Raw genomic sequence first — 13699 nt, 5'->3', positions numbered from 1 at the left:
CTCTGCTGGCTAGAGGGCAGCTGATTATATTTCTCTAGCTGCTTGCTGCCCTTCAGTACTCAATTACAACTGGGCCAAATTTAGTTGTGCTCTGTGAGGAGATACCAAAATTAAATGTGAAATATCTCAACTAGCTCATAAAAATTTCTATGACAGCTGGGCATTGATGGCTGTAATCCTAGCTACTTAGGTGGCTGAGATCGGAGGATCAAGCCTGTAATCCTAGCTATTTAGGTGGCTGAGACTGGAGGATCAAGGTTTGAGGCCAGCCTGAGCAGAATAGTCTGTGAGGCTTTTTTTTTTTCTTTTCCTACAGGAAGAGAAGTTTATTTACTAAACTGCTACCCTTACCCTGCAGGGTGGAGAGGAATGGCCAAAAAGTCCATGAGACTTTTATTGCCAAGTAATGTCCCTCCCCGCCCCCCCCCAAAAAAAAGCTAAAAGTTGAGCTGTGGCTCAGGGACAGCACCTAGTCCCTGAGTTCAAGCCCCAGCATCAACATACACATGCAAAAAAAAATTCTATTACATAAAAATTCTCAGAGTGAGGGAAGGGGTGGCAAATGTACTCTTTATGCGACTTATGTAACTGCATTCCCTCTGTGCATCACCTTTATAATAACAATAAACCATTTTAAGTTCTCTAATTATTACATTAGTATATCTTATATCTCAAAAACAAAGAAAACATGAAACCTATATTTTATATTTTGCTTTCTTTTTTTGTGTACCTGTTGCTAACGAGCACTTTAACTCAGAACCTTATGCTTTTGTTTAGCTTTTTTGCTCAAAGCTTGTGTTCTACCATTTGGGCCACACCTCTGCTGCTAGCATTTTGCTAGTTAATTGGAGAGAACTGTCTCAAGGACTTTTCTTTCCAGGCTGCCTTCAAATCTCCATAATCAGGTCACAGCCCCCCCTCCCCCATAGCTAGGATTATGGGTGTGTGGCCGCTGGAAAATGTTAATTTGCTGATTTAACTCAGCCACTTGGGGTACCATCCCAATACTGACTCTTGTCAAAGTTTTGCAGGTGACATTTTCTTCATTATCTAAGATTAGGAAGATTTTTCTAAGGCCACCCACTTGGGACATAAACCTCAGTCTTTCAAAACTCATTCTCCCTCAACATTCTGTTGAGGAGAAATGAAACTCCAACCCTAAATTTTCAGGGGTTTCTCCCAGCAGCACTGAGGGGTGGAGACTAGCTGCAGGTCATGCTCCCTCCCTCCCTCTACCCAAGGGCAGGGTCTGGTGCCTGCTTTCTGTCTTTCCAGTGTCCCGCTTCCTCCCTAGCCACCGCCCTCAGCTCACATCTGAGATGTCCTTTGAATGGAGCTGGAGTAGCCAAAAACACCCAAGGATGGGATTGCTCTCCCCTAAGCCAGTAATGTCTCCAGAACAACCAGCTACCACGTGCTGAATTCTCAGCACCTGGTTTTCTCAGTCTGTCAGGTGTCCCTAAGAAGGTTGAAGGAGAGGCTGTGGACTCAGGAGCCTAGGAGACACCCTTTTCTTCTCTAGGTCTTTGGGGCCATGAAATGGAGTATTCGCCCATCTGCCTGGAGATGAGAAGGTAAGACATAATACGGTGAGTGTCCAGTTACCCTGGGACCATGGCATCTCTACTGAGCACTTGTCTTAGACTTGGACAGAGGGCCAAGTGGTTGGGACTCGGGGTAACTTTATGGTCCTTTGATTCTTGGTCTAGGGAGAGCGGTCAACAGGATGAGGCTCTATGTTTCTCAGCTCTACACAGAGCCCCTGGCTTCCGACTGTCCCTGGAGACAGGGAGGCTCTGGTGGCTGGTCTCCAAGGCTGCCCCACCCTGCTGGCCCTGTGTCATCCCTGTTACTTTCTCTTGGACTGGCTCTGTGACTTACTGTGGTCCATAGGATGTGGAGTAAAATGATGCTGTATGACTTCCAATGCCAGATCAAAAGCCCTGGAGCATCCTCCTTGGTCTAGAACAAACTCTGGAGCCATAGCTGCCGCTAGAGAGACCAGGTACTGAGCTTCCTTGAATGGACTCTGAGCAAGCTCTGCCTCACCATCTGTCCTGCATCCTCTGGACCAGCTTCTCCACCAGCTGAATACCAGCAAGTGGCCCCAGTCATTGCTGTCTAAGGTACAAAGATCTCTACCCAAGCAGTGACTGAAGATATTTCCAAGCACAAAATCGTAAGATATTGTGCAATTATACTACTAAGTTTGGAAACAGTCTGTCATACAATAGTAGAAAATACAATAGTGAACCCCATGTGCTGCTCCATACCTGTAGTTCCAGCTACAAAGGAGGAGGTAGAGAAACAAGAGGAGAAGGAGGAAGGAAAAAAGGAACGGGAGAGAAGAAGAAAATACCCACTTTGGAAGATGTTGGGACAAATGGACCAGTGTGGGCCCCCTGAGCCGTTTTCCTGAACACGCTGTGATTCCAAGAGCCCCACCCTTGGTTCTAGGACCGCCAGGCCAGATATTGCACCCACAAGCAAACCTCACAGGCTTTCAGGCTGGCCTAGGGCCCCCAATTACAGAGCAGAATCTGCAGTCCTGCCTCTGTGTGAGTGGAACTATTCAGTTATTCATAAGATACTGGGAACCTACTATGTCCCAAGCTTTGTTTTAGGATCTGGGAATATGACCGCGAACAAGGTAAGTCCTCCTGGAACTTACTTCTAGTTGTGGGGACAGAGTGGAAGGGCAAGGGAAGGATTTCACTGCAACACTGTTAAGGAATTAGAGCAAGGGCCAGAAGTGGTGGTACTCCTCTATAATCCCAGCCCCTTGGGTGGTGGAAACAGGATTGTAGTCAATAGGCCAGCACTAGGCAAAAATCACAAGACCCTCGTAAAAAAAAAAATAAAAGCAGGAAATGGCACTGTGGCTCAAGTGGTAGAGCACTAGCCTTGAGCCCAAAAGCTCAGGGACAGCACCTAGGCCCTGAGTTTAAGCCCCACGAATGAAAAAGAAAAATTAAAATCATTAGCAGATAAAAAAAAAAACAAGGATAAAGTGTAGCTAGGACATCCAAACCATGGGAAAAGGTAAAGGAAGCAGATCAGGCTGAAAGAAAAGCAAAAGCAAAAGTACAGGGGCTATGGTTCAAGGCCTTGAGTTCAATCCTTAGTACCACAGAAAATAAAAGCAGCAAAGATCTGGGGATCTGATAAAAGTTGGAGAATTTCTCTTGGAATGTTATTGGACCTCTGCAGACCTTGAGAGTTCACGTACAGAATGGCTGAGGTGTGTGACCCAGTTGAGCCGCCTTACCCCCTCCTCACCACGGCTGAAAGGAGGCAGATTAATCAGGTGACAAGTAGGCCAGGTGCTGCCCATTGGCTGCCCATGGGAGATCTGCACGTGCCTTGCTCTTCCTGTGATAAAGGGGCCTCAGTTGAGCAGGCTGGAGCTCATGGTTAGTCACCAGAAGCACCTTAGGAAATGCAGAGAGGGGGAAGACCCTCTCTGGCGGGAGAATCTGTCCTGAGCCTCATTTTTGCGTTGGAGACAGACCCAGAGGAGGTGAGTAATTCCGGAAGGTCCAGTTTAGTCAGAGGTGTATGCGGTTTTGGAGGGGGGCCAGCCCTGCACTTCTTAAATCCCACAGCATCCGCCTTCCCTGTACAAGGAGTCAGAGGTGGGAAGGAAGTCAGGTCACACTCAAGCTGTGAGGCTAGAAGGGCTGAGGGGCAGGCCGGGCAAGCTTTGACTATAAGAATGAGGAGGTGTCGCCTGGCAGGTGTCGTCTATGGGTTATGTGTCCTGCCCTTCCTGACCCTGACAACTCTGAGCTCCAGAGAGGACAGGAAACCTCCCCAAGATCACCCACCCATTAGCCAAGACTGCAGAGTTGCTCTCAGAACCTGTTCACTGTGTTGTCTTTTCATGTAACCAGTTTGTTTCCGGATCCCCCCCCCCCCCCCCCAGGGTAGCTGGGTTCTAAATAAACCAGGAGACTCAGCCCCTCACCCTGGACTTTGAAGGCCTGCCTGCAGGGTCTCTGAACCAGCAGCCCAACTTGGGGGAAGGCCACTCTATTCCCCCAGCTCATTCTGGAAACATTTCTGATATGGAAATATCTCTGCTCCCCTTGAATGGCGAGGCTCTGTGATCCTGCTCAGAGCTGATTTGGGTCGGGGGACTGACTAGCAGAGGGTTACTGAAACATTGGCACACACTTCTTCCCGGTTCACTGGGGATCAGCCAGGAGGAGCCTGAAGGAATGGCACCCCACAACCCCGTCCGCCCTCCCCCCACCCTCCCTTGGCAGCTAAGGTGAAATCTCATTTAAACAATTGCTTGAGCCAAAAAGAACATTTGAGTCATTTATTTCCTGCTTTCTCTGTGAAGGGCCCTCAGGGTTGGCAAAAGCAAGGCCTTTGTGCCATTTGTCTTCACACTATGAAAACACATGGAATTTCAGAGACTTGAGCTAAGCACTGGGGCCAGATAATTGGTATGGTGGTCTCCATGTAGTGAAAGGCACTAATGCAGAGACAGAAGCAGGGTTCTGACAGGTGATTTCAATCCTTCCTCTGTTTACGTCCTTACTCATTGGATTCAAATGGGTACATACTGGGCGCAAGCGCCCAGGACAGGCAGCTCATTTCTTCTAGCAGTGTTAACCTACTTCCTGAAGAAGCTTTGCCATGCCTGCCCTGGGAGGCTGGGTCTTTAGTATAGTCTTTAGGATAACCCAGACTCAGCTCTGGAGACAGTGTATGATTGTAGACCAGCAAATTTATGTTCTCTTTTCTTGTGGAGACCGTAAGTTCAGGGAGACACAAAGACTGAGCTTTTAAAAAAAAAAAAAAAACAATGGAAACTGGGCTCACAGCTATAATCCTAGCTACTCCAGAGGCTGAGATTTGAGGATGGAGGTTTGAATCCAGCCTTGGCAGACAACTCCAAGAGACTCTTAAAATCCCATTAATCAGCAGATAGGTGGAAGTAGAGGCTGGATCAAATGAGAGAGCACCAGCTGTGAGTGGAAAATGTGGAGCGAGAGGCAGGTCAAGATCCTGAGTTCAAGTCCCGGTATAGCTTCAGCGAGATAGAATTCCTATGTCCTAATTGTACGTTCAGTTTCTAGAATATTTGCAGATGGTAAGTGGCAACTGCCACTACCACCTATAGAACATGTCTAATTCTTCCATAGCTACTTTCATACCACTCTACCTTCTCCCATACACTTCAGTAATCCACTTGCTGTCCCCAGACTCACATATTGTGGAGATTTCTTATGAACAGGATCCTGTAATACGTGGTCTTTGTTCTAGGTTTTTAACCTATGTACTTCCAATGCATCCCTGCCTTCTTTCTCTACGCCAGTGGGGATGGTAGAGGGGGAGGGAGGTGGATGTGATTGCTTCCTTCCCATGGTGGCCAGGTTCAAATTTTGCTTTTCAGCTAGAACACTATTGTCCTCAGGCCTTCAGTGAAGTCTCTTTTGCCTATTTTAGGCATGAATCCTCCTTCTCTGGTGAAGTGAGGGAGAGCAGATGTGGCCACCACTATTAGGTGGCACCACTTTGTTTTCATCACTCAGCATCTGTCACTTCGCACTAGGGATCTTTTTAAAAAATGTCTTTTAGTTGTTGTAAAGGTGATGTACAGAGGGGTTACAGTTATGTAAGTTAGGTAAAGAGTACATTTCTTTTTTGGACAGTGCCACCCAATTCCTCTCTTTCTCCCAGTTTTTCCTTCTTGTCCCCATTCACAAGTTGTTCATCTCTTACTAGGGGTCTTGAGGATATAACTTGGTCAAATTCTGCATTGCATTTGAGTGGGTATTGATAACTTATTAAATATCTGCTGTGAGGAAAGCACTTGCTCCTCGGGGAAGGAGAATACAGACTTGGCTTGGTAGGAGTTGTCACACTGACAGATTCATGTGCACTCAGACACGAAGAAGGGGCCCAGGGGACAGATCACAGGATTCCCCAGAGAGATGCTGATCTTAGGGTTCCCAAGCATAGCTTGGTCTTTTGGAAGAAGTTAGTTAGGAACTCTCCTCTGGGAACAGAAAACAGATCTGATGGTTGGAGGGTCTGGGGGGAAAAGTCTGCTCATTTGAAGCTTGGTTCCCACCTGCCCAAGTGAGCCCCAACCTCTTGACATTAGAAGCTGTGATCTAAGAACAGAAAGGAAGGATCCTGAGCTTCTGAGGAGACGGCAAAGCCTATGTGAGTCTGGCTGCCTATCTCCAATCATCCTCCCCCCTCCCCCTCCCCTTCCCCCCTCCCCTTCCCCCCTCCCCCTCCTCCCCCTCCCCCTTCTCCCCCCTCCCCCTCCCCCTCTTCCTCCTCCTCCTCTTCCTCCTCCTCCTCCTCCTTCTCGTCTCCTTCTCTCTCTCTCTTTTTTTTTGGTTGTGGCCTTGAATTCAGGGCCAGGACACTGTTCCTGAGCTTTTGTGCTCAAAGCTAGCACTCTGCCACTTTCTGGTTTTCTGGTGGTTAATTGAAGGTAAGTGACTAATAGACATTCCTACTTGGGCTGGCTTCAAGCTGCAATCCTCAGATCTCAGGTTCCTGTGTAGTTAGGATTATAGGCATGAGCCACCAGTGCCTGGCTCTCCAATCTTCTTTCATATGAGAGAAAATAATGAAGTCTCACTTTGTTCTAGCCACCCTCAGTCTTTGTACCTGTAGCCAAAGGCAGCCCTAACTGAAAACCAGCTCTGAAGAGCCAGCAGGGCAAATGGGAAAGGCATAAACTACTGTGGTATAAGAGAGCCCCAGCTGAGTGTCCCCGCTCATTCACATGGCTCACACAGGACAGAAGTGACTTCTCTATTTACCCATTCTGTACATCATATGATTCACAAAGCAAGGGTCCTGTCTGGTTTTTGTTGTTGTTGTTGTTGAGAGTCCTAGCACAGAGTCTGCAAACAGCAAGTGCTCAGTGAATGTTGATCCAAATAATTTCCACCCTCTAGACTCTCTCTGGGTCTTAATTTCCTTAGTGATAAAAGGGGAGGGAGTATAATACTAGGACAGTTTAAACTATGCTAAACATGATTAAATGTCTACCATTGAACCAGGCACTGGTGGCTTATGCCTACAATACTTGCTGCTCAGGATGCTGAGGTCTAAGAATCACCATTCAAAGTCAGCCTGAACAGACAAACTGAAAGACTCTAATCTCTGTTAGTCAGCAAGGAGCCAGAAGTAGAGGCGTGGCCCAAATGGTATCATGCAAGCCCTGAATAAGAAAGCTAAGGGGCAGTGCCCAGGCTGAGTTTGTTCACACATACACACATGCGCGCACGCACACACACACCTGCCATTTAATATGAGGCCTATGGACATGACAGGAAATGTTGGCAATTATTACCACTTTTTTGAATAAATTCCTTTTCTGTCCCTGGTATGATTCTTTACTTCTGACAACCACATTTCTGCTCTTCCCTAAGACGCAGTCTCTGATCTGTGTGTTGTGTCCGTGAGGTTACCGATGCCCTTTGCCATCTTTTGGTCTTGAATACCTCATCGGGCATGCAGTCTCTAGGTTCCAGTGCCGGGTGCCGGCTTTTTCCAGGCTGCTTCCTCCAGTGCAGGGAATCATCTGTACTTAGTTAGGTGACCACATGAGTCAGGAGACAAGGTGTGGTGGTGGTGGGTTTCATTTTCTCCCAAGGGTCTTGGTTGATGAAAGAGGACATTCCCATGGAGAAAGTAGGCAATCAATTTTAAAAATGAACCCTTTGGGCTGGGAATGTGGCTTAGTGGTAGAGTGCTTGCCTAGCATGCATGAAGCCTTGGGTTCCATTTCTCAGTACCACATAAACAGAAAAAGCCAGAAGTGGCGCCGCGGCTCAGGTGGTAGAGTGCTAGCCTTGAGCAAAAAGAAGCTCAGCGACAGTGCCCAGGCTCTGAGTTCAGGCCCCAGGACTGGAAAAAAAAATGGACCCTTCCAGCTGGATGTTTGGTGGCTCATGATTGTGATCCGAGCTATTCAGGAGGCTGAGCTCTGAGGATCATGGTTCAAAGCCAGCCCGGGCAGAAAAGTCTGTGAGACTCTTCCCTCCAATGAGTTACCAAAAGACAGGAAGTAGAGCTGTGGCTCCAGTGGCAGCATGCTAGCCTTGAGCAATAAAGCCACACACACGCACGCACGTGCACAGGCACGCACAAGCACACACTCTGGAGCTTTCCCTGTGTCCATACTATTTTACAAAGGAATGAAGCTATAACCCACTCTCTGGACATGGACTTGCCTGTGACTTTGTTTGGCTGGCCATAATGATAATAGAAGTGACACCACCAACTTTGACACAAGACCTTAAACAGCCTGGCACACAGCACTTGCTTGCTTTGATTTCTGCCTTGACAAGGACTCTCCTTTTGATTCAGCTTTAGAAGTAGTAGTCCTCTAGGATTTTGTCTTTTTTTTTTTTTTTGTCAATCCTGGAGCTTGAACTCAGCGTTTGGGTGCTATTCCTAAACTTTTATATTCAAAGCTAGCGCGCTACCACGTGAGCCATAGGTCCACTTTTGGCCTTTTTTTGGGGGGAGGGATGCTTAATTAGAGATAAGACTTTCAGGTTCTTTCCTGCCTGGGCTGGCTTTGAAACATGATCCTTAGAACTGGTGCTCTTAATGTTGGTCTGCTGATCACAATTCAGCAAGAATTTTGCCAAGCCAAGGTAGCAAGAATGCCCCTCCCTCTATGCCCAATTCTTCCTGCTTGTTGACTATAAATGTCTAGTTGCCTCTTGGTGTCAAGAGTTGGATTCACCATCTCCTATTGTAGTAGTTTTGATTCCTATGGCTTGCTGGAGGATAAACAGCCAAGTGGAGTAGAACTGAGGCCAATCTAGACCTGCCTGCCCCCAGCAGCCTGGTCTAGGTCAACGGAAATACCCAGCTATTCCCAAGATACATGAGAAATGATAAATAGCTGCTAAACCACTAAGATTTGGGGTGGTTCTGCGGCATTATTTGGGTAACAGATGACAGATAGAGAGAAGCTATGAGAAGCAGAGCAGGAAGACTTTATGAAAGATTGCTCTGCCCCAAGCTCAATGGATTTTGAAGAGTATATAGTATGTGATTCTCAGAGTACAACTTGCTTCTGTCCCCTGCCTCCTTCCTGTGCACATGTGTGTGGTGCTGGGTGTTAGACCCAGGGTCTTACACAGGCTAAACATGCACTTTCCTGCTAAGCTACATCCCCAGACCTATTTCTTTGGCTGCCAGTCCTGGGGAGAAGGCAGGAGAATAGATTTACAGCTACCTGTGTGGGTCCCTTCATCAGCCACCAGGCAGCAACCAAGAGGAGAGACAGAATGTGCATTGGAGTAGGAAGAGGCTGGCTAATGCAGGGGTTGACTTGGAAGTTTGTGTCAGCTGGGCAATGATTAAGCCTTATACTATAACTGAATCAGTTTAAGTGAACACATGTGGGACTGAGCTATTACTAGCAGGCCTTAACTGCCTGGGCTGCCTTTGAACCGTGATCCTTAGATCTCAGCTTCCTCAGTAGCCAGGATTACAAATATAAGCCACTGGTACCCGGATCAAATTTTGCTTTCTTGAACACCCCATTCCAACCTCTGCAACCACTGGGATGCATGACATTGGCTTTGGGATACAGGTGTTTCTCTTCCCCATTAAATTCCCAAATTGGTCACTGTCAATCATTCTTCTTGATCCAGCTCCTGGAGTAAGGTACATCCAACTCTGTTTTCCTTTTCTGCCTTAAAAAAAACCTGTACTTTTCACCAAATACCTTTTCCCTGCAGTCCAATGAGGAGGAAGCATTGTGGCTTGAATGGTCACCTCAGGTCTATCTCCCAGCCCTCAGAGGGCACTGTCCATGTTCCTTGAGTAGCTATGAGATGCTACTCAAGGACATTCCAAGCTAGGCATGTAATTATTGCTTCAATAGCAGAGGCCCTGGCTTGAATAAATTAGAATCCAATCAGTCCTGTGGGACCAGAAAAATCTGAAGTCTAAAGAAAGCCTCAGTTCATTAGGCTAATGAAGGTTTCCATCGTCTTCTGTCCCTGTACCCCATATTCCTGCCTCAAGGACTCATGTTTCTAAGGCCTGATGTGGCTGGACTTAACACTTAGGGAGGTATTTTTTTAGGGGAATCCTGGGGGGATGAGCAGTGAGCTCAGGAATGGGGAGAGAGGTTCCCCCTAAATCCTTTGAGAACATAGTGCTGGCACATGGTGTTGGGCACATGGGACAGCACCCAGGGCCCATGGGGCAAGGACGGCAGGGGTACCCACAGTCTCTGATGCATCTGATGTAATGGGAGGGAGGGGAAGTGGCCGGCAGGGGAAGGACTGTTTCTGCCTAGGCTTGTCTGGAGAAACTCAATTCGCCATTGACCAACTCTTCACCCCTTTGTGGGGATTCATTGTGGGTAGGAATTCCTCCTTGTCTCTCTCATGGATTCGTTTCTATGCTATGGAAAATCTGGTTCTTCCTTCTCAGGGGTGATCTGCCCCCTCATGCTCATTGAAGTAGGAAAGGCAATTTAATCTTTCTTATCTTCATGGGTATAACTACCTGGAGAAAACTATTAATACGTGTGGTGTTGAGCCTCAAACCCAGCACAAAGCAAATAAAGAAGTGCTACCATTATTCTTGTTACCCTCATCCAGGGAAGTGGTCCTAAGTGGCTGACTTTCAATGACAGGAAATGGGATACCAGAGTAAATGGGCTTTAAAATGACACTAGCTTTTTGGACTCCAGTGGCTCATGCCTGCAATCCTGGCTGCTCAGGGGACTGACATCTAAAGATCAAGGTTTGAAAGCCCATGAGATTCCTTATTTCCAATTAGCCAGCAAAAAGCTAGAAGTGGAACTATAACTCAAGTAGTAGAGCCCCAGCCTTGAGTGAGAAAGCCAAGGGTAGTGCCCAGGCTCTGAGTTCAAGCCCCAGTACTGTCACACACACATACAACAAAAGACTTTAGACTAGGGCTAGAGGTAAACCATGAGCAGGAGATATAGCTCAGTGGTTGAGCACTAGCCTCACTTGTAGACTCTGGGCTGGTTTCCTGGCAATATAAAATAAAACAAAATTAAAATAACTTAAAAATGTATTAGGTCTCCCATATCCAAGGGAGTGTAGAATAGGTAGTCACCCTAGATGCCCTCATTAATTTATTCATGCCTTTATTAATTCAAAGTCACAAGACAAGGCATATTCTGTTCTATGAGCAGTGGATGGCCTTGGTCTCCAGGGCCCGAGGCAAGTATAGCTTTTCAGGCTGGTTCTCCCTCTCACTTGCACAGTTTTTCCAGTGCCTCTGCCTTCTCTTCAAACCCCTGCCCTTTGCCCTTGCCCCTCCCCTCCCTTTCACACACATTTAGAGAGACTGTCAGGCCAGTGCCTCTCATCTTCCCACTGGCCTCCACACCAGCCCATATTTGCTCCTCTCTTTCCCCTCCCTTCAACCTGACCCTCTTCCCCAGGCGCAGTTTTGATTCTGACTCCTCTTTCTCAGGAACCTGAGGACATCTCAGTTATGTAATCATTTCCTTCATAATGATTTATTTTTTGTCAGTCGTTGGGGCTGAACTCTGGGCCTGGGCGCTGTCCCTCAGCTCTTCAGCTCAAGGCTAGCGCTCTACCACTTGAGCCACAGCGCCACTTCCGGCTTTTTTCTGTTTATGCAGTGCTGAGGAATCGAACCCAGTGCATGCGAGGCAAGCACTCTACCACTAAGCCAGCTTCCCAGCCCTCCTTCATAATGATTTTAAACATCCTCATAACTGGTCCATTTAAAAAACCACACAAAAACAAGAGATTGACTTCATTCTTTTTTTGGAGGGGGCGCAATACTGAGCTCTGAGCTTCCTAGGCAAGTGCTTTACTACTTGAACCATACCCCCCTGTCCTTTCTACTTTAGTTTTTATTTTTCAGTTAGATTTGAGATCCTTCTACCTTCATCTCTCATATATCTGTGACTATAGGCATGAACCACTACCCTGGCTTTGTTGTTGTTGTTGTTGGCCTAGGCATTGTCCCTGACCTTCTTTTGCTCAAAGTTAGTGCTCTACCACTTGAGCCACAGTGCTACTTCTGGCTTTTTCTGAGTAGTTTATTGGAGATAACAGTCTCATAAACTTTCCTGCCCTGGCTGGCTTTGAACCACAATCCTCAGATCTCATCTTTCTGAGTCACTAGGATTACAGGCATGAGCCACTGGTGCCCATGGCTTGATTTTAAAGAGGGTCTTGCTAATTTTTTTGTCTGGATTATCCTTGAAGAGATCTTCCCGTCTCCACTTCCCACAGAGCTGGGATTATAGTTATGTACCTATACACTGTACTTGGTTTAAAATATTTTTTTGTTTCAACTGTCACTTTATTGGAAGATGGTAAAATTAGTTACCAAATTAAACTATAAGTGGGTAATAATCCTAAATTACAACAAATTTTAATTAAAACAAACTGCTTATTTAAAAGTGATCAATCAAATAACTCAAAAGGCAGAATAAAAATGAGAAACTTGACTGGCCAATAGTTAGTTCACGAAATAAAACTTGAACTTTTCCTTTTTAAGAAAGGTAAACTGATTTCCACAGATAGCAATATAGAAAGATTTTGCACACAGACTAATTTCCATTCCGTTAACTGTTTTTAGAGATCTCTGTTGGGAGATTCATTTTCATAACTGGCTGTGCTTGAGCCTTCTTTGCAAGCCTCTTTAGATCTGTGATACACTTGGCAATTGTCTCCTTTTCCTGCTGTGCAGAGATGCTCTATATCACACGGTCCTCCACCCAGTTTATCATGTGCTCTTGCTCCTTTTGATGCATCATATGCTGCACAGAGATATGGTAGTCCACGCGATTTTTTACCTCCTTGTATACTCTATGCAGCCAGTCCTGGTAAGTAACCTCCAAGGCCATAGCAATGTTATTCCTCTGGACATCAAAAAGGTAGTGGCGTTTCTGAACCAGGGCCTGCTGTGACTTCTCTGTATCAATTGCTTCCTGGATTTGTTTGATGGAAGCTTGTTTCACCTCTTCAGTTAGGCAATTTTTTTGCTCATTGATTTTTATCAATAAATTCTGCAAAAGAGGCTCCATATTTTTTAATAGCATAGATATGAATCCTGGTAATGATATGTCAGAGAAGGTCTCTGGAGTAATCACATATATTTCTTTGGATAGAAAATACAAGATAAGCCCAGTTCCAAGCACATAGGGTCCTGTCACACCAGTTTTAGGATAAAGAAACTGGAAGAATTCCTCTGGAATCAGCCCCATACGTACTTTTCCTCCATATTCAGGAAGAGGTGGTAGAGGGACAAAACTTGGCTGCATAGTGTGAAAGATCCTTTTTGTCTGCAATACCCCTGGTCCTAGGAGGGCTGCGTTCTTCAGACAGGGAGCTGAGGCGCCAACAGTGGAGACTGCCATCTGGGACAACATGGCGAGCAAATGTCCATACAGCAGCCACAGACTTCCCAGTTACCTCCACCTCTTGGTTTAAAATATTAACACCACTCGCTTGTCATGCATGGGATCTCTAAATATCACATCCACAGATGAGACAAACCTGAGTTTATTGTGGTAGTGAGAAACAAAGCTTGGACAAGTTTTAGACTGGGGACGTCAGATCACCCATTGAGAACTGGGAGTTTGGTTCAAGGTGAGTCTTTCAACATGGGGATTCAGGACTGGGTAAGAGGGTACGATTGTGTGGGATTGTATCTTCGGGTGTAAATC

The 13699-nt window shown here is 46.4% G+C and overlaps 1 protein-coding gene across 1 annotated transcript; it reads right to left on the bottom strand.

The window, feature by feature from the left end:
• Positions 1-12385: 12385 nt before the first annotated feature.
• LOC122104432 (ATP synthase F(0) complex subunit B1, mitochondrial-like) lies at positions 12386-13417 on the bottom strand. Its single transcript, XM_042675353.1, has one exon. It carries the CDS (start codon positions 13400-13402, stop codon positions 12728-12730), a length of 675 nt encoding a protein of 224 aa, XP_042531287.1. The 5' UTR covers positions 13403-13417; the 3' UTR covers positions 12386-12727.
• Between the last annotated feature and the right edge of the window lie 282 nt (positions 13418-13699).

This window comes from Dipodomys spectabilis, unplaced genomic scaffold (genome assembly GCF_019054845.1).
Source record: "Dipodomys spectabilis isolate Male_0828 unplaced genomic scaffold, ASM1905484v1 ptg000024l, whole genome shotgun sequence".
Classification (NCBI taxonomy): Eukaryota; Metazoa; Chordata; class Mammalia; order Rodentia; family Heteromyidae; genus Dipodomys; species Dipodomys spectabilis.
Note: the sequence above shows the minus strand (reverse complement) of the source record. Positions and strands in the feature narration are given on the sequence as shown.